Source organism: Pararge aegeria, chromosome 1 (genome assembly GCF_905163445.1).
Source record: "Pararge aegeria chromosome 1, ilParAegt1.1, whole genome shotgun sequence".
Taxonomy (NCBI): Eukaryota; Metazoa; Arthropoda; class Insecta; order Lepidoptera; family Nymphalidae; genus Pararge; species Pararge aegeria.
In genome coordinates, this window is record NC_053180.1 from 20,438,303 (window position 1) to 20,459,047 (window position 20,745).

Below are 20,745 nucleotides of genomic sequence, written 5' to 3' on the forward strand. Positions count from 1 at the left end.
TTTGTTATAGGTATGGGAGTTTCCCTTGGAAATGGGAATTATTATTTAACTCAGCCTAGGTTTAAAGATATTCATTCTCGAAAGACTTAATGAGAAATTAAAATTAACTTAAAGAAGTACTAAGAAGATAATATATTAAGTACCACTTGGTACGTATTATATATATTATTTAGTTAGTGTGATAAAAACTAACTTTTATTAGTTAAATTTTTTTTGCTTTTAATATTTATTTTATTGTCTTTAGTATTTGTTACTATAGTGGCATCAAAAATATATCAAATAAGTATTGTTACGCAGGCTTCTTCTAGGTAGAATCTGCCTTCCGAACCGGTGTTTTAAATAAATGAATTTTGAATTTTTCGTCCCAGGACAACAAACGATCCCTACGGGATTTTTAACAAAAAGCAAAACACGCTCATGGGCTACAGTATAAAGTAAATTCGTGCACATTTTTTCAACAGTCGACTAAATAGAAACCATAAATTAGTGATATCTGCATATCGTCTGAGAAAAGTACAGAAATCCTTTGTGGAGATGGGTATATGCTTTTATAACATGATACCGAAGGTAATATTAGATCTACCTTTATCTAAATTTAAACAATATATTAAAACACATTTAACAAATCGTTGTTACTACACGATTGATGAATTCCTAAACGACAAGGCTGCTTGGAAGCAGGCCACTCCGCTCTCATCTCTCACAAAACAGAAAAATTCTAAAGATTGTTAAACTTTAAAATGATGTTGGAAAAGAGCAATCTGCTGAGTTTCTTGCCGGGTCTTCTCAGTGGAATCTGCCTTCCGGACCGGTGGTAGAGTCACTACAAACCGACTTTACGTTTCATAAGTGCTTATTTATTAGGCCTACTTGAAATAAATGAATTTTGAATTATTTTTTTTAGCAATAATCGTATCGCTCGAAGTTGTGGTAATCGGATACACAGCGGAAAGTGAGGATCAAGGTGAAGGAATTTATTAGGCAGATCTCTTGCATTTTGGTTGTTGTTTATGGTGTTGTCCGTGATACTGTACCAAACCGTAGGCATACGGCTTCGGTTTTTTAGAAATCTCTTGGGAATCATTCAATTTCCGGGGTAAGTTATCTACGTATGTGTTCAGGGTACAAGCTGTCTCTTACCGAAAGATGGCTTTATCAATGTCATGCAAGGTATGCAAATAAACAAACACATGTTCTCGCTTTAAAATATTAATAAATAATAAATAAATATAAATCTACTACGACAATACACACAACGCCATCCATCCCTAAAGTAAGCGTAGGGTTAAGGGTACTAAGATGACTGGAGAATAATCTACATAAATACTTATAATATACAGATAAACACCCAGACACTGAAAAACATTCATGTTAACACACAAACATTTTCCAGTTGTGGGAATCGAACCCACGGCCCTGGACTCAGTAAGCAGGGTATCTGCCCACTGCGCCAATCGACCGTCAAGGTAATATTAGGTATATATTTTATTGCTTCCAAGGTAAGCCTCTATTGCAAGTTGCGCAAATCTGACGCATCTTGGCCGTTTTTTTTTAACCCATTAAATTACCATACAGAATACAATACAAAAGATGGAATGAATTATTTCTTAAGAGTCCCATTCAATTAAAAGAAGTAAATTTGGTTGCTTGTTCATTACAGAATTTGTAATTATGCGTCTCAAAAAAATGTAGACAAACACGTCAATATTTGCTTAGATGACGTGCATCTTATGATTTTTTGTTTCATATATATCTTGAGAACTTAAATGAATAGGGCAAGTCTTTGTCGGTATTTAGCCTACTATATTATTAATATTTTAAATGTGAAAGTGTGTGTGTTTGTTACTCAATCACGCAAAAACGGCTGAACGGAGTTGGATGAAATTAGGTATGCGTGTAGCCTTTTACATGACAAAAAACATAAGCTACCTTTTATCCCGGGAAATAAGAGAGTTCCCGCGGGAATAAACCACCTTAATCACGAAGTCACGGGTATCAGCTAGTCTAAAATATTTATTAATTTATAAATATCAGTTTTTTTTTTTTAATTTTTGTTTATTATATTGTTTAAATATACTGTCTGTAAAAATCACATCAATTTACTATCGTGATAATAGACAGACTAAACAGATGGCCCACCTGATGGTAAGTGGAATCATGGCCTCGAAAGAGAGCAACACTTTTCTGTGCATACAAGGAATACGTCCTGCAACTTGCTGCCTTGTGGCCATCGATCTAAGGGCTGAGGCGTAGGTGTTCAGGCTCACGTGCCTATAATTACACCGGCAACCACGCCCTTTAGATTAGAGGACAAGCAGAATAATGCAGAAATTAGTGTAGCCGTTATACTTCCTCAAGGAGCTCTGTCACAAAAAGCTCTTTTTCGAACTCGGACCCCCGAAAGTGAATTTCGCTTACACCATTTCTTTTAAAAAAAAATTAAATTAAATAAAAAAAAATCAAGTAGCACTAGTTTATAAGCAATTTTGAAACTTTAAGTATGTCTGTTTGTAGTGACTCTACCAACATTGTATAATATATCGTAGAACCAAAAAATATATCTCGTGTCTCAAACATGACAATTTCATTGATCGGTTGCTACCCAGTCACCCTACTCAATGTGTCTACTTCAACTTTCGTGAATTAGATAGAAAAACAAGCGTCATCTGAACATATTTTGGCACATCATGCTCCATCTGCTCAAATAGTTCTCATCGAGTATATAAAGGGATACTAACACGGAAATCAATATTCAGTTTTTAATTCTTGCCTAAATAGCTGCTTTGAAGTGAAGTGGAGGTAAGTAACGCTTATTTGTTTACGTAAATAAAAAAAAGACAAACTATAGTACTGATATAATGCAGTACAAAACCACTGATTCGATGTTTCAAAAGTGCTCAGACTAGACCTACGAAGGAAATGAATGTTTAATTTGAATATTTTTCACTTAAAAATTAAATATTTATACTACTATTTCAAATCAGCAACATGCTCTGGTAGTTACTTGTTAAAATCAGAAGTTTACTCATCATGAAATGTTATCAAAAGTGTTGTAAAAATATACAAAATCTTAAATATTATCAAAATTAAGCTTAATTGGATTTCCGCAAAGTAACGCCTGCTTCTATCCAATATTCAAAATCTTAAATGTTTTAAATTTTGAGAATTAAAAACTTTTACATTGCATTCACACAACTCATTACAACAATCCATTATAACATATAATCCAACATTATAAGTTAATGATACACAGAAATGCTGGCATCACTTCGGTGCCCTAAACAGTCCAAGGTGCGGATGAATTTGATATTGTCCACAAGCAAAACTGCACGTTTTTTAATTCGGTTGAATGCAAAAAGTTCAGTTTCTCCTGCTTTTCGCGGAGTATCGCAAATTAAGATTATTTTTCATAATGAAGGGTATTACACTTGTACAAAAATCTTTAAATATAACACCGTCAATAATACTTATTTTTTAGATGGCAAATAACATGTTGTGGATTCTCGTTTTGACTATCGGCATAGCAGCATGGGCCACCCATGCGCAGGTGCCTCCACCGACGCAACTAGACCCCAACGAGTGGTGGGGTCCAAAAGAGTTGCAGGGCCGAACAAATGAAACCGTCAGGCACTTCGAAATAAGGTTCGATGACGAGGTAAGTCCTACCTATATTCATTTTTAAGTAAAACTAACAGCGTTATATCATTTCATCTAAGAGAATAAATATATCGATCCTAGAGCAGCTATGTATTGTATGTAACACCAGGCTCTCCACATTGTGAGACAAGAATATTGCCCGACGCCTGCCGAGTAATCTGGATAAGCTAATATTGGTAGCTAAGGAGGGTAAAAGACCACGTGGCCGATCACCTCGTCGCTGGTCTAACCAGGTAAAGTCTCTCACGATTACCTCGTCCCTGGTCTAACCAGGTAGAGTCGAGGTAGAGTCGAGATACATGAAGAAGCTATGAAAAGGCCGAGGATAGAACAAGATGCAAGGCTGTAAAGAAAAACGCTACGAAGAAACTTGAATCCGGACACGACCTTCAGTAATGAAGTGAACGACGAAGAATAAGAAGATCATTTCATCAAAATTAATACATTTTTCTCTTTTCAGATGATACAAGATCTTGTTAGTCGTCTTAAACGCCATAGGAAACTGTCAGCACCACTTGAGGGCACAGCGTTTTACTACGGTTTCAACACCAACCAAATGGAGCCCTGGGTTAGATACTGGGCAGAAGAATACGACTTCAAAGAGAGGGAAGCGTACTTCAATCAGTACCCGCACTACAAAACCAACATTCAGGGTCTGGACATACACTTCCTCAGGGTGACGCCACAGGTCAGTATTACAACTTAAGTCAAAATAAGCATTCAAGGCAGAGTATTATATATAGATATTCTAGTGGATATGAGCTCAACTTCATTTTCGGGGGCAGAGTTCAAATGCCAACCTTTACATTTTCTAAGTTATGTGCGTTTTAAATTATTAAAATATCACTTGCTTCAACGGTGAAGGAAAACATCGTGAGGAAACCTGCATGCCTGAGAGTCCTACATAATGTTCTTAAAGGTATGTGGAGTCCGCCAATTGGCCAACTTGGCCAGTGTGGTGGACTACGGCCTTAACCCCTTCACATTGTGGGAGAAGACCCGTGGCCCACAGTGGGCCGGTAATATATTGATAGGATGAAGATGATTATTAGTGCCGTGTGGTGACAGATCAGAATACAGTTTACACCACTGTAGTGTTTATATCTATAAAATACATAGATACACAAACATTGTCTCACGGACACAAGCTACTACAGGCCATGTACCGACCATTACAAGTGGCCACAAGTTGAACCAAGTGTTATTTTAGTAATTAAAAAGCACATAACTTGATAAAATAGAGGTGCGTGATGTGATTAGAACGCGGTGACCCGAAAGTGAAGTCGAGGTCCTACCCACTAGGTTTGGCTTGGGTTGAATAAATCTGTTTAATTTTCTCAAAATTGTAAAATTCCAAGGTACCTGAAGACGTCACCGTGTTACCTCTACTGGTGCTGCATGGCTGGGGAGGCTCCTTCCGCGAGTTCTACGACGCCATCGCTTTATTGACCACGCCCACTGATGGCATCGCATTCGAAGTTATTGTCCCCAGCTTACCCGGTTTTGGATTTTCTGATGTGAGTTATGGTACAACCACTTTTTTTGCTTTGATTATGAACTGTCTAAGTTTACTTGCTACCTGTGATCCGTGAAAATCGGACATTTCTGTGTGGCGTTTTCTGAAAACTTCTGAATAGTTTCCCATACAATCGTTCTTTCACTATTCTACACAGTATACATCGACCCACCGCGTTAAACCGCTGGTCCTGTGGTTACTTTTTGTCAGCTTATGGTCATATTAAATACCTACATATTAAGTCAATGAGAGCTGATGATATATAAACTACATTTATACTACAGAAAGGAGCTATGCGATAGATATATAAACTTAGATCACGCGAATCCCTTCGTACCAAATTTAAAGAAATAGGTATACTTACAGTAGCCTCGCAATATATTTATAATAATATTATCTTTATTAAAGAAAACATAAGTAATTATAAACAAAAAGTCGACATAAACAGTCGACCTACTAGAAACCGACATATAATGTGATATCAGTGATATCTGCATATCGTCTGAGAAAAGTACAGAAATCCTTTGTGGGGATGGGTATATGCTTTTATTACATGATACCGAAGGTAATATTAGATCTACCTTTACCTAAGTTTAAACAATATATTAAACACATTTAATAAATCGTGGTTACTACACGATCGAATTCTTAAACGACAAGGCAGATTGGAAGCAGGCCACTCCGCTCTCATCTCTCACAAAACAGAAAAATTCTAAAGATTGTTAAACTTTAAAATGATGTTGGAAAAGAGCAATCTGCTGAACTTCTTGCCGGCTCTTCTCAGAGCAATCTGCCTTCCAAACCGGCGGTAGAGTCACTACAAACGGACTGGACGTTTCATAGGTGCTTATTAATTAGGCCTACTTGAAATAAATGAATTTTAAATTTTGAATTTTGAATTTGAATGTTAATATCATTTAACTTAGACTTCACAACTTGCATTTTTCAAAAAATATATACGCACAGATTATCAACATTGCTCACATTAACGATACTCATTTAACAAATGAAGCTTTATTTTCATTTTATATCACGCACTTACACAGAAAAAGATCGCTTTCATCTATCAGATGTTTAACCGTAAACCTTTTGTCACCAGGCTGCCGTACGCCCGGGCATGGGACCGACACAAATGGGAGTTGTTCTCAGAAACCTCATGAACAGACTCGGCTTCAATCAGTTCTACATCCAGGGAGGAGATTGGGGCGGTGTTGTCGGTTCTGCCATTGCTACATTGTACCAGGATGAAGTGTTGGGTTTTCATTCAAACATGAATTTAGTACTTGTAAGTATTCTAAGGACATTTTATTTGACAGCATTTCATAACAATAATCTTTTTAATGTTATATATTTGATAGCTGTTGCCCGCTTTCTTCGTCCGCGTTATTGCGAGTTTTTATGAATCCCGTGGGAATAGTTCTCCTGAGGTAAAAAATAGCCAATGTTACTCTAGCCTACTTAGCCACTCTACTGGCTCTATGACAAAAATCAAGTTGATTAGATGCTTAGATAGAGCGTAATGAAAGTCCAAACAAACAAACACAAAAACAGTGTAACTGCTATGTGAGTAAGTAGCTGATGCCCGCGTTTATTATGGATGTTTAAAAATCCTCTGGGAATCGCTACTTTTCCTGGGATACGAACTATACTCAATAATACTCAGAGTACTGTCTGTTTTTTCATCTATCTCTTTGCCAAAAATCAAGTCGACTGGTTGCTAAGTTAAGGCGTAATAAACGTACAAATAACAAAAGTAACAAACGTACTATATTCAAATAAAACTGTACATAGTAAAAAATAAAAACCCTAATATACATTATTGTATTAATTGATATTTCATTTTATGTGCTTGTCGTTGTATGCAGTAAAAGTATATTTATTCATGCATTCATTCAATATAATATTCAAAAAGAAGGTTTATACTCTTAAGTAGTGTACATTTATTTTAAAGAGAAGAAAAACAGAGCATTTCTAAAAAAAGCAGTACAGAAAACTGATGCTTGATTGCTCAATAAGAAATTAGGACAAAGCCACCGTATCAAATGATCTTCTGTTAGTATCCATTGCACCCGTAGGAATCCGGGGCGCGTCGCTAGTTTCCTAATAACATTATATATAGATACTACATATTATAACACATACTACAATGTGATATTTTGTTCGTATACAAAGTTTAATGGAATGCTTTGTTTGGATTACAGAATAGTTGCACAGAAGTAACTTCAGTAGCCGGAGCGATTGCTGCCACCTTGGGCGTTCCCGGGGCGGAACCCGCTGCGATCACAATAGAGGAAACTGGCTTTTTCCATTTGCAAGCTACAAAGCCTGATAGTTTGGGTAAGTTGGCTTAACGTCGCTTCCATTAAAATATCGGAGAGCGTTAAAAATATCGGAAACTGAATAAAATTTTTGTTAATACTATGAAAATTAAGCTTAATTTCCTATACTTCGCGAAAAGCAGGAGATTCTGTATACGCCACACTAAACAGATCTTCGGCATGTACCCCCTACGCACGTTTCGCTCCGAAATTAATATTATTCATTGTAAAGTCAACATCTCCTGAGGTTAATACCGTAACTCCGTAATATATCATGGATTTCCGCAAAGTAACGCCTCCTATCCAATATTTTGTTAATACCCCTTCGTGTAAGAGAGAGAGATTTGTATCAGACAGTCTATTCAGATCCAAATTGTAACTTGCAATATTGTAAACAATATCCACAGATCTTCATTGCTTTTGACGTTAACCCTTGCTCACATTTCACAATTATTATTATTTTTTGTTTACAGGTGTCGCTCTCACAGATTCGCCAGTCGGTTTTCTCGCCTACATGTTCGAGATTATTTCTCGTCTTACGAAATTAAGCAACCGTGGTTTGGAAGACGGTGGACTTTACGACACTTTCACTCCGGAACAGCTGATCGACAACCTCATGGTGTATTGGGCACCTGGCTCTATTACCAGCTCGATGAGAATATACGCTGAGGCTTTCAGCAAACACCATCGAGGCCTAAGAATAAACAAGTAAGATAAAATTTTAATATACTACGGATTGGTTTAGTAAAGGGGAGCGCTGTGAATTTATATAGGACGATTTGGAATTTATTATTTCTGAATTTTCTCTGGTCAGGTCAATTATCTCGGCTTTGACCGTCGCTAGTTACTACCCTACCGATCAAGAAGTGCCGCTAACCGCTCTGTTACAAGCTCTACTACTACTACTTTCATATTTGCCAGATATTAAATCGATTCTTCTAATACGCTAATAATTATTACTTAGTTTTCAAGAAACAATCAAAATTATATTTGATTAACGACCATATTAATAAAATACTACTGCATTATCGATGCACTCCAGTCCTGTATGGACTCGAACGATGCAAAGATACCTCCCGGTGTCCTAGACGTTATCACTTTGTAATTATTATTGATCGAACTGTCTCGTTGGCCTAATGGTTCGCATGTTTGACTATGTATAACGAAGTCCTGGGTTAAAAATTGTTGCGTCATGGATTTTCGGTTACGAAATACTCATTCGCGGAGAAAAGGTGATCTCAGTTTGAGCAGCGAGGTGGTTCTAGCCTGTGCCTAGCAGAATATAAATAAGTCGAGGATGTTGAAGTCATCATCCCCAGAAACCACCGATTACCGAATAACAAGGCACGGCTCTTATTTCAGCATGAGATGGGTTGGGGAGTTCATTACGCTGACCAAGTGCGGAGTAGACTTCAAACGCCCTTGGGAAGAAGAGACCTCTCAGACATGCGGGTTTCCTCACAATGTTTTCCTTCGACCTTAAAGCAGACCATATATTTAATGCTGAAAGCTAATTTTAACATTTTCTCCAAAGCTCTTTGAAAAGCTTTTCGTGAGAGAGACCGAGGTACAAAGTTTTCACCACTTGGATGAAGTACTGAGTTGAAATATGTTTTTCCAGTTACTCTACTTCAGTGCCGACCTGGGTGCTTCAAGCGAAGCACGAGATCCTCGCTCAGCCCATAAATAACCTGAAATTCACTCACATGGTTGGAACTACAACAATAGACGCCGGTGGCCACTTTTTGGCGTTTGAGATGCCCGGAGCTTTCGCTGCGGACGTCTTCAAGGCAGTGAAGGCATTCATCAAGTTCCACGATACGAGAACAGAATTATGAATTTAAAGCAATAAATATGCTGTTTGAACGATATTTATGCAATTTTATTTTAATACCCTCGGGCACAGAACCCTCATTGAGCCATTATTGCATGCAGTGTGTCCAAAAACAGTGAAAACGAAACGCCCATCTCACATCACACCCGCGGAATGTTGCTAGCTAGATAATAATAAATAAATGCATAATATTTAAATATGCGAATCACTGTTACTCCAATTCATTTGAAATAGCACAGCTCACTTAATATCTAAATGAACCATAAAGTCGGTTTATTACCGAATACCACAGTTTCATATTGCGAAGAAATAAAATAAATTATATCTAGAAAGTCAAAATGCAACAGCTAAATAAAAAAAACAAATGCATAATAATAGAATCTAAGATACGACTACGGACGGACTGAAGACGAAACTGCCGCCACTGTCCACCTTCGAAAGTCAATTGCCAGTGGACTGTGAAAGTTAGATAATTTAGAATTTAGGCGTCCGCGCGTTAGGCAGTGGGGGCGCAAGAAAATCGGAATCGTGCACTAACCTGAGCAGGTCCGCGACCTTAAGCGAAGAGCACGGTTCACCGGCAGCACAAATACACTCCCGACGTCACCACTATCAAGGTGCGGTTATACGCAGACGGACACAATCGCTATACGTCCAATCGCGAAGCGGTCTATTACCAACTAAAGGCGGCCTCACGTTACGAATATAGGTAACAAACAGGAATAGGAGGGTAGTTGGATAATAATGTGGACAATTGACCTCATTATTCATTCCAAAAAAAAACCTGTAGTTGGCATCAACACCTACGTATTATTTGTAATTGAGGGTATTTGAAATATCAAAGAATAAATTAATATTGTAAAGAAATGGCCGGACACATTTCGAATAAACTAGAAAAAAAATAGAATTAAAAAATCTGACAAACAACGTAGTGTTCTCTTTGCATCAAAAAAATTTAAGGTTAGGTGTGCCTTAATATGATCAAAAGTCATAAATTATATTTTAGTCCGCCTACACATCCCAAAGTACGATCTTAAGAACTTGAGAAGTAAAAATATATTTTATAATTGCTGTGTTAGGGTCCGTTCGCACAGACCGGCTCGGAGAGGAGAGCAGATTTTTATCACGTTGGAAACAGTGTTTTGAGTGATTGTAGTAAAGTTTATTTTTGCATTTGCACCTTTTTTGTCATTAAAAATACCTGAACGCGCTTCGTGTGAAGTAATAAAAGGAGCCGACCGGCTCCGCTTGCGTGCTCTTTCTCGCTCGCGCAGCCGATCGGCTCTGATTGCGTGCTCTTTCTCGCTTGCGCAGCCTGTCGGCTCCGATTGCGTGCTCTTTCTCGCTCGCGCAGCCGATGGGCTCCGATTGCGTGCTCTTTCTCTATCGCGTAGCCGATCGGCTCCGATTGCGTGCCCGCTGCGGCCGCGCCGACCGCCATTTTGATAGCAACATTTGAACGTAATAGTTGTGCGTACTTGTACGAAAAGATGAATGATGAAAAATTAATAATACTCGTGTCAAAATATGAGTGTTTATTTGACATAACCAAGCCATCATATAGCGATCGGATAATGAAAGACAATGCATGGGAGGAAATTAGCAAATGTCTCGGAATAAGTGGTAAGTAAGGTTTTCATTGTTTTACACCTACCCCCAGATACTCAAACGAATTTTAAAGCAAGGGCTTCTTAAACTCGTGCTGCGACGTGTTAGATTCAAAGTCAAAATAGGAATAACATGAGTTTAAATGCGCCCTTACTTTAAAAACTCGTTTGAGTATCTGATCGTTAGAATATACTTATGTAGTAGACAATTTTTATTAAATATAACTTAAGAAACTCGCGTAGCCACTTGATCTTGCCAATCTAAAGCACCACTTGATGAAAAATAATCCTTAAATTTATTCCTTGTGGTTAGAACTGCGTCGCTATTAGAACTGTTTTCATTATTATTGTCTGTTATTGCTGTTAATAAATTTATATTGCTGTGAAATTCATTCTCTTGTCCTGGCGTCCGATTTTCTATTAAAAAATTATGTAAACATGTAGTTGCTAATATAATTAAATCACAGTACTTCGGCTGAATTTTCATTCGTTTTTGATAAATTTCAAATCTTTGAGTTAGCATTCCAAATGCACATTCTACGACTTTTCTTGCCCTGCTTAAACGCAGATTAAATACTTTTTTTGATAATTCTGTTCTTGCTTGTTCTCTTGGATACGGCCGCAATATATTATTGCTCAAAGGAAATGCCTCGTCTCCTATAAAAACATGTGGTAAGCTTTCAGTGGTACTAGGTAGAGGTTTATTTGGGGGCAGCTTTAACTTATTGGTGTTGAGTTTTTTCCAAAATTTTGAATTCTGTAAAATTCCGCCGTCGCTATTTTTACCATATGATCCGACATCAACAATTAAAAAACTGTATTTCGCGTCGACCACAGCTAGTAACACTGTACTGAAAAAGTTTTTATAATTATAGTATAAGCTTCCACTATTATCTGGTGCCTGTATATTGACATGCTTTCCGTCTATAGCGCCCAAACAGTTAGGAAAATTCCAAATATTAAAGAAATCACGTGAAACCTTTTCCCACATTTCTTCATCTGGCATCTGCATAACTATGGGCATCAAAACATCACAAATTACTCTGATTGTCTCATGAATAATTGAATGAACTGTAGAAATTCCCATTCGAAAATTAAATGACAAGTTTTTGAAACTGCAACCAGTGATGAGGAATCTGTAAAAATAAAACAAACACACAAAATAGAAATATAAGACTGCCGTACCAAAACGAACTATAAAATAAAAAAGAGTTATGTTATTAATTTTTCATTTCTGTTCTTTCCAGTGACGCAGTGCCAGGATCGTTGGAAGAAACTGCGAGATAACTTCAGAAAAGCCTATTATAACCGAAAAGGCAAGAGTGGCGATGGTGCAACTACGTCCAAATTGATAAAATTTGAAAAAGAACTTTCTTTTATAATACCATTTTTTCGCAATCGAAACCAAATATCTAATGTAACATTATCATCGGATGATTCAGAGCCTGGCACACCAATACCACCACCATCGACATCATCTAAACGTTCTGACCATTCTGAAGTTGAATCGCTTGCAAGTACTTCTGGCTCGAAAAAGAGACCACGCTTAAGCAAAGATGTTGCTACGGTTTTCGAAGAGTATCTTGAAGAAAAAAGAAATACTACACCCCGTGACAAGGCATTACGTAATTTTTTTTTGTCTATGTCAGATACAGTGGAAACATTCCCAAAAGAAGTCCAAGCACGAATTAAAAGGCGCGTGTTTAACATTGTTAATGAAGCTGAATTAAGTCTGTATGAAAATAGTACAGATTTGAATTATTCTTTGTCTATAAATTCACCGCCATCGACTAATCAATCTACTTACCTAGTGTCAAACGAAACCTATATTCCTCAAAACTATCCAGATCAGACTACTTACGGGTACAATACCAGCACACAAAATACAAAATAATAAACAATCAAAAACAATAATAATTATAATAATAATAATTAAACACACACAAATCTGTACTATTTAATTACATTTCATTAACGTAAATAATGCTTAATAAATGGAGGGCTGTGATTTTGTGATCTATTTAGATGTTTGTGTTATTTAACATGATTAGTATAAGTAATTTACATTTCATTAACGTAAACAATGCTTAATAAATGGAGGGCTGTGATTTTGTGATCTAAATAACATGATTAGTATAAATAATTGTTTTTTATTTACCTTAAAGTTACCGTTAACCTTTCTTCGGCTGTAATGGTGCAACGATAATTTGTAGTCTTTTTTGTTATATGTACTCTTAACAAATCTGTCAATTTCAAAAATTGCCAATATTCCATACGATAATACTCATAAAATTTTAGGCTATCTCTCTTCAATTCCTCGAAAATGGTGTGAAACTCCCCATGGATTAGTCTGTTTTTCCAAATATGTTTTACCCATATTTGTTTCCGCTTGCGCTTACGTTTCCTATGTTCTATTTCAAGTAATCTTGCTAACAAATATATTTCTTCGTCGGAGCTATCTAAATCCATGTTTCGAAAAGCACACGTTAACACACCGAAAACAAAACTTAGACTGCGCGGAATACTGGCACTGCCTTTGTAGTGTATCCACCCGACTCCGAGCGCATCCGACCGGCTCCGAGCACATCCAACCGCACCCGCTTTCAGATCTCTTCCAGCCGGTCGATGTGAAATAGTTGGCGGCTCCGCTCCGGCCAATTCCAAGCGTATACGACCCGGTCTGTGTGAAAAGAAAAAAGCAGGCCGATGCTCTCCGAGCCGGTCTGTGTGAACGGACCCTAAATGTTCTCATCACTCCGCGTGACGTCATGCGGATTAATATATACTGATTTGCTTAAAACGCGATAACCCTAAACGGTTTTGAATGCGTACATGGTAAGTACCGATAACTTTTCAAGGTTATGTGATGATCGACCCCGATAACTTCGAAAGGGAAGCCGAAGTCTTACCGACTGGGTTAACACCGCTTTTAACTTTAAACTTACATAGTATACTATTGATACCATATACGTCTATTTGACATATAAGGCATCTTCAGCTGCTTAAACAGTTTAAAAATGTAAAGTGATACGAAAAGGAAATTAAACATTCAGGTTTTATTTCTCGTGTGAGGTGGTGAGTTTCCTATTTATATTTTTAATTTTTTCTATTGAATTATTTAAGTATTTAAGCACTTATATTTTTTTTTATAAAATAATACAAATAACTCGATAAAATATTCGTCCTATTCCTTAGAGTTATTTTACATTACGACGCAGTATTTAAAGATTAAAATTCTAGACCAACAATATTTTCGAGACGCCTGAAATTGGTTAGAAAACCGCCATTGCTATCAAAAGCTATTGGACTCAAATAATTCCAGACTTAAAAGTGTTCATAAATACTTGCCACAGCATGAGACATCTGAAGTACTAAAACTTCGCACAACATGTTAATGTAGATCTTTTCGTACCGGACCGTAATATCCATAGAACATATCTAAGTCAGAGAAGCGTCCGTTGCAAGGTACTTCCAAAAAGGTATCTCTAATCTAAAACCCTACCAATAATATTTTTTTTAGATGGCAAATAGCGTGTTGCGGGTCGTCATTTTGGTTATCGGCATAGCAGCATGGGCCATCCATGCACAGGTGCCTCCACCTACTCAACTTGACCCCAACGAGTGGTGGGGTCCAAAGGAGTTGCAGGGCCGAACAAATGAAACCGTCAGGCACTTCGAAATAAGGTTCTGTGACGAGGTAAGTGCTACATTCATTTTTAAATGAAACTAACAGTGTTATATCATACCATCAACATTATTTAATTTTATTCTTTTCAGATGATACACGATCTCGTAAGTCGTCTTAAACGTCACAGAAAATTAGCACCACCTCTAGAAGGCACAGCATTTTACTACGGTTTTAACACCGACCAAATAGATCCCTGGGTTAAATACTGGGCAGAAGAATACGACTTTAAAGAGAGAGAAGCGTACTTCAATCAGTACCCGCACTACAAAACCAACATACAGGGTCTGGACATACACTTCCTCAGGGTGACGCCACAGGTCAGTATTGCATGTAGATTTATAATGTGTATTTTAGACCGAGTATTGGCTTCACAAGTCAGGCGAAGAACTGCTCGGTTTTTAGCAATTTCATTTATTAAATATAGTAAAATGTGTATAGCAGGAACTCCTTATGGACTAGACACAGTGATGGCATGGTACCCAAAATGCTGGCGCTATTACCCCTTTGAATAGCTAGACTTAGCCATTGGGCTAAATAAGCGCCAGGTCTTGGGTCACCAGACGTAAGGACCAATTTTTGTGACACTATGTTAATAAAATTTTTCTTGTCCGAAGACCATGGCCCCAGAGTCTCAAACGCAAGCGCCGCAAAAACATAGTTATTACAAATAACGGAGTATTTACGGCGCTTTAGCATTTGAGTAGATTCGGCAATTAATTACAATGATTTGAATAAAAATATATATTTTGTGTTTAAGTGCCCTTGTGTGTGTATGTGTGTAAGTATATAAACACACAGACACGCACATACGCAAATGATTTTGTAATTACCTATTTGCTTGCGTTGTCTCCATGGCGAGGTAATAATATTATGAATTTCGTAAATTTTATTTAGCACCAAGGACACAACTGTGTCAACTGGAAAAGCAGTTCGATATTGTTTCACAGCACAAAAATTCCGCATACTGTGCTTTCGTGGTGTCAAATAAGTTTCAGGTGGGATTTCGACGTGCTTCTTTAATGCTATGTTAGGAATACAGGATAATTGTGATGAGCCAAATTTATAAACATATATTATATTGCTTTTATGTTTTACTTAACGATACAGAAATTTACGGTTACAAAAGATTAGTCCCCGAAAAAGATAATTATGGGCACCCTACAATAGGTTCTGGCACTAGGTCCTATCGTCGCAGCGGTAATTCCATAAAATAAAGCATAATAATAACTTAAACAATGAAAATTGAAAAACCCATTACTTACCTATGCATGCCACACATTACGATGTATTTTTTTAATCCACTACAAGTTAGCCCCTGACGTTAGCAGCCTAAGATGGTATTGGGCTATTATTTATTTAGGTAGATACCTATAACGAGTAGCCATGATTGGATTATTTTATGCTCGGACATGATAAAAAAATATGAAATTTTTTGTGGAAATATGTTCTATTACCGATACCAAACCACCAGCAAAAAATCCGCAGAGATTTTAAAATAATCCTGTATATAACCTGACATTGAGCAACGCACCTTCTTTATAGATAAAATGCGTTGGGTGTCGCACTGGTTTCTTGTAAATTACTTTGATAATTGCTGTTTGTGCTCCTTCAAGGCGGAGCATGGTTACAAAGAAACAGAAACAGTTAATCCATATGCAATCTGAGACTGAACCAAATCAAAATACGAGGCTTTTAAAACGTCTTCGTCTGCTGTTTTTGTAAAACAGCTTCCCAATTCTTTGAGTGAAGCTTAACTTAGCTTTTTGTTTTTCATTTCAGAAATTTACAAGACCAGTACAGATTATGTAACAATAGCTTGATTCAAACCCGCATTTTAGGAGCGTGTTAGATCTATTTCCCTCTTTTCCATAAGAGAGAAGACGTGCCCAGCAGAATTGTGGATGATGCTGGTGTTTTGTTTTGACCAAATAAATTCCCAGGTACCCGCGGACGTTATCCGGGTACCTCTGCTGTTGTTGCATGGCTGGGGAGGCTCCTTCCGCGAGTTCTACGACGCCATCGCTTTATTGACCACGCCCACTGATGGCATCGCATTCGAGATTATCGTCCCCAGCTTACCCGGATTTGGATTTTCTGATGTGAGTAATTAAGCTGCAGTTTGTAGCAAAACAATAATTAACTTCTTTTTTTCTGGAGCCCTAGTACTTATGAGTAAACTAATGGTACAATTAACTGTCTTGGTCTAGTGGATAATCATAGAACAATAAATATTTAGATAAAGTAGCTATTATCCGTGACAATTGGACAAATTTGCTTGCAACGGGGTTTTTTTAATACACAATATAATTCAAGATCTGTGAAAACACTCAACAATACTAAAAATCACTTTAAGCAGTCCAAACTAAGTGTTTATTAAATACACTAAGATTAGTTTATAAAGTTTTTAATAATTTGCGAAAAAAACAGTATCTCGAACAATTAATTCTCCAGCAATAGGAAATGTTCATAAAAATTTTTAAGGAAGGTTTTTAAGGACCTCTAAACTGGTAAGAGTTACGTAATAAAATATTAACCATTTAGGCTAGACCAATAATAGTCGCGGAATATCTCAGTCTATTAGAACTTTTGCGAAGTTGCGCCTACTTGTAACCGATGTTTATCCATAAAGCTTTTGTCACCAGGCTGCCGTACGCCCGGGCATGGGACCGACACAAATGGGAGTTGTTCTCAGAAACCTCATGAACAGACTCGGCTTCAATCAGTTCTACATCCAAGGCGGGGATTGGGGAAGTGTTGTCGGTACTGCGATTGCTACAATGTACCAGGATGAAGTTTTGGGTTTCCACACTAATTTGAACTTTGTACTCGTAAGCATTCTTATAACATTATTTTTGAAATTGTTTCCAAAATTTCAGCGTTATAAAATAATTTTTAATCAAATTCCCTTCATATTTTGTTTATATGTAAAGTTTTAATGAAATATTTTGTTTGGAATGCAGAATAGCTGTACAGAAATAACCACTGTAGCTGGAGCGATTGCTGCCGTGCTAGGAGTCCAGGGCTCGGAGCTCTCATCGACCATAATAGAGGAATCTGGTTATTTCCATTTACAGGCTACAAAGCCTGATACTTTGGGTAAGTGACTTCTCTCTCAAAATAAATGTAGGACAAAGATAACTTTTTGTTGGTTACCTAATTATTTGCTAAAAACAAAAACAAGAATCTGTAACGTTTTCTCAAACACTCGCCTTTTTCAGTAGATTTAATCTTCAAAAGTAGTTACATAATATAAATTTAAAGACATCGTAGTAACTCCATAACTATTCTAAGAAAAATTAATCGGGCAGTCCGAATTGGGTGTTTGTTTTAGTTAGCTCAGTTACCATATATATTTAACATTGATTTAATCTGTATCCTTATAGTAATTTTATTTTGAGGGGACTCGAAGTAAAGCTATCGATACTGAAGGCAAAACTGTGTATTTTTAACTGGACTTCAGTGATAGGACGTTACGTGACGTACGTTTGGTATCTGATTATGGGATATCGGCGAAGGGCACATCTTTATTTGGTGGAGGTCATCAAGCAATCACGTCACTCAAGATAATAGATTTCTTTTGTGGTAAATGTTTAAGGTAATGGATTGTTATTATGGTTTAGAGTTCGTCTTGTTGACAGGTGTCGCTCTCACAGATTCGCCAGTTGGTTTTCTCGCCTATATGCTCGAGTTCATTTCTCGTTATACGAAGTTAAGCAACCGTGGTTTGGACGACGGCGGACTTTACGACACCTTCACTCCGGAACAGCTGATCGACAACCTCATGGTGTATTGGGCTCCTGGCTCTATTACCAGCTCGATGAGAATATACACTGAGGCTTTCAGAAAGGAACATCGCGGCCTACGAATAAACGAGTGAGATATCTTTATAGAATATTGATAAGTACAAATAGTTTATATTCATTAACAATTTTTCATAGTGGTAATAGCTTAATTGGGCTTCGGCCTTCCTTTCGGGGGAAACAAATTCGATCACCGGCAGGCATCTCTAACTTTCGAGAGTTATGTGCATATTTCATTTATGCAATTAAATATCACGTTCAAAGGAAACATCGTGAGGAAACTTGCACACCGCAAAGGCCTGGAATGCCCTCCCATCTTCTGTCTTCCCCGATACCTATAATCTGGGTACCTTCAAATCAAGAGTGAATTGGCATCTTCTAGGCAAGCGCGCTTCATCTTAGGCTGCAACATCACTTACCATCAGGTGTGATTACAGTCAAGCACTTGTCTATATATTTAAAAAAAAAAAAAACACCTGAGAATTCCCTATAGTGTTCTCAAAGACGTGATAAGTCTATAAATGTTTTATAAAATTAAATAACCGCACTATTCCAATTGATTTTCATGACATATCACAGAAATTTTAACATAATTTAATGGCTAAACAATTGGACAGCAATCATTTAATATTATAATAGATTTATGAACTTTACGATCTCTGACTGAATCGTGACTAATTATTCTGACATATATTATATGTATATATATATATATACATCTACTAACACTAATAGAGACTTTGGGACCGTGGGGTCCGGAGGCAAGAGCCTTTTTCAAAGAATTATCGAAAAGGGTTATCGAGTCTACCGGTGATCCTAGAGCGTGCAGTTACCTTGGCCAACGAATTAGTTTGGCCATCCAGAGGGGCAATGCTGCCAGCATCTTAGGAACTGTGCCTCGCTGCGGTGGTTTCGCGTTTTAGATTTTACTAGCTGACCCGTGCAACTTCGTTGCACCAAATCGGTTATTACCGGAAAACACAAATAAAATGACATTTTCTAAAAATGAATCACAGCTAGATCGATTTATCGCCCCCGAAACCCCCTGTATACTCAATTTCATGAAAATCGTTGGAGCCGATTCCGAGATTCCAATTATATACATATATATATATAAATAAAATGACATTTTATAAAAAAATGAATCCAAGCTAGATCGATTTACTGCCCCCGAAACCTCGCGTGTACTAAATTTCATCAAAATCGTTGGAGCCGATTCCGAGATTCCAATTATATATATAAAGAATTGCTCGTTTAAATATATAAGATTTAGTTTTAAATACTTTATTTTAGGTTATAATTATATTTTAAAGAAACAATATTACTATATTAAGACTAATTATAAAATTCTAACACTAATTAGAATCCTAAGACACTAAGTTGATGGTTTTCTGTACGCAGGCACTCTACTTCGGTACCGACCTGGGTGATGCAGGCAAAACATGAGTTACTGGCTCAGCCCATTAATAACCTAAAATACTCTAACATGGTTGGATATACAACAATGGATGTCGGGGGTCACTTCTTAGCCTTTGAGATGCCTGAAGCCTACGCCGCAGACGTCGTCAAGGCAGTGAAGGCATTCATGAAGTTCCACGATACCAGAACTGAGTTATGAATTTAAAGCAATAAATACGTTTTTTTGCATTGTATTGATGCCGTTTTATTTTAATAGCATCTACCGTGTCTTTGGCCCCCAGGAATTATCTTGGAAATTAAGTTATAAAAAATATTCGCTCGGACTTCAGCTCCAACAACATTGTTTATTCAGTCCCAACTATTATGACTAATATCACCTAAATTATAGTCCTAAACCCCAAAATATAAAAATATTTATTTATTTAACTCTTTATTTGTATACCACAACATTAAGATAATATACAAAAATATAATAAAAACAGAAACATAAAGCAAGAAGTAGAATACAAGAGGCGGCTATATCGCTTAATAGCGATCTCTGCCAGGCAACCTATGAACAAGAAAAAAAGATAAAAAAAAATTTAATCAGGAAGTATGTTCATTCTTTTTTTTATTGGATCATTAAACTGGTAACAACCAATGACGTAACAAAATAAAAGAGATTGAAACCTTCTACATATGACCACATGATGTTTAATTAAAATAATCGAAAAGCTAATCAACTAACAAAGCAAAAGTTAAAAATACCTGCAACCATACAAAGAAAAGAGATGATAAAAAAGTAATATGAATATTAAATAAATTTAAGTTATGTAAGTACATGTTTGACAGGTTTTTTGAATGAGGTCAAAGAACTGCTTCTGTGAGTATTTAAAAGTGAGCTAATTCGAAAGACAGACGCATGCC

At 36.9% G+C, this 20,745-nt stretch overlaps 3 protein-coding genes across 4 annotated transcripts; 2 read left to right on the forward strand and 1 right to left on the reverse strand.

The window, feature by feature from the left end:
* Positions 1-3,547: 3,547 nt before the first annotated feature.
* Positions 3,548-20,038, forward strand: LOC120635800. The gene is made up of 16 exons (XM_039906997.1): positions 3,548-3,655; positions 4,118-4,345; positions 5,016-5,174; positions 6,273-6,458; positions 7,375-7,510; positions 7,965-8,199; positions 9,113-9,301; positions 10,890-10,948; positions 12,180-12,550; positions 14,453-14,629; positions 14,710-14,937; positions 16,561-16,719; positions 17,263-17,448; positions 17,581-17,716; positions 18,259-18,493; positions 19,822-20,038. Exons 2-16 carry the CDS (start codon positions 4,118-4,120, stop codon positions 20,036-20,038), a joined length of 2,901 nt encoding a protein of 966 aa, XP_039762931.1. The 5' UTR covers positions 3,548-3,655.
* LOC120626539 lies at positions 10,780-13,050 on the forward strand. The gene is made up of 2 exons (XM_039894085.1): positions 10,780-10,948; positions 12,180-13,050. Exons 1-2 carry the CDS (start codon positions 10,816-10,818, stop codon positions 12,824-12,826), a joined length of 780 nt encoding a protein of 259 aa, XP_039750019.1. The 5' UTR covers positions 10,780-10,815; the 3' UTR covers positions 12,827-13,050.
* LOC120626524 (protein ANTAGONIST OF LIKE HETEROCHROMATIN PROTEIN 1-like) lies at positions 10,846-13,428 on the reverse strand. Of its 2 annotated transcripts, XM_039894074.1 has the most exons (3): positions 13,091-13,428; positions 11,912-12,068; positions 10,846-11,783 (listed from the first exon to the last, which is right to left on the reverse strand). In XM_039894074.1, the coding sequence occupies exons 1-3, from the start codon at positions 13,399-13,401 to the stop codon at positions 11,733-11,735; spliced, it is 519 nt and encodes a 172-aa protein (XP_039750008.1). In that variant the 5' UTR covers positions 13,402-13,428; the 3' UTR covers positions 10,846-11,732. The 2 variants fall into 2 exon arrangements, with proteins under 2 accessions (XP_039750008.1, XP_039750001.1); XM_039894067.1 differs by having other exon boundaries at positions 10,846-12,068.
* Positions 20,039-20,745: the final 707 nt, after the last annotated feature.

Excerpts from the sequence above, each read along its gene's own strand:
- LOC120635800 (XM_039906997.1), top strand. The coding sequence starts at position 4,118 with ATGATACAAGATCTTGTTAGTCGTCTTAAACGCCATAGGAAACTGTCA. Across the intron at positions 5,175-6,272 it reads CCGGTTTTGGATTTTCTGAT|GCTGCCGTACGCCCGGGCAT; the intron begins GTGAGTTATGGT and ends TTTTGTCACCAG. Across the intron at positions 17,449-17,580 it reads CTAATTTGAACTTTGTACTC|AATAGCTGTACAGAAATAAC; the intron begins GTAAGCATTCTT and ends TTTGGAATGCAG.
- LOC120626539 (XM_039894085.1), top strand. The coding sequence starts at position 10,816 with ATGAATGATGAAAAATTAATAATACTCGTGTCAAAATATGAGTGTTTA. Across the intron at positions 10,949-12,179 it reads CAAATGTCTCGGAATAAGTG|TGACGCAGTGCCAGGATCGT; the intron begins GTAAGTAAGGTT and ends TGTTCTTTCCAG.
- LOC120626524 (XM_039894067.1), bottom strand. The coding sequence starts at position 13,401 with ATGGATTTAGATAGCTCCGACGAAGAAATATATTTGTTAGCAAGATTA. Across the intron at positions 12,069-13,090 it reads AGGTTAACGGTAACTTTAAG|ATTCCTCATCACTGGTTGCA; the intron begins GTAAATAAAAAA and ends TTATTTTTACAG.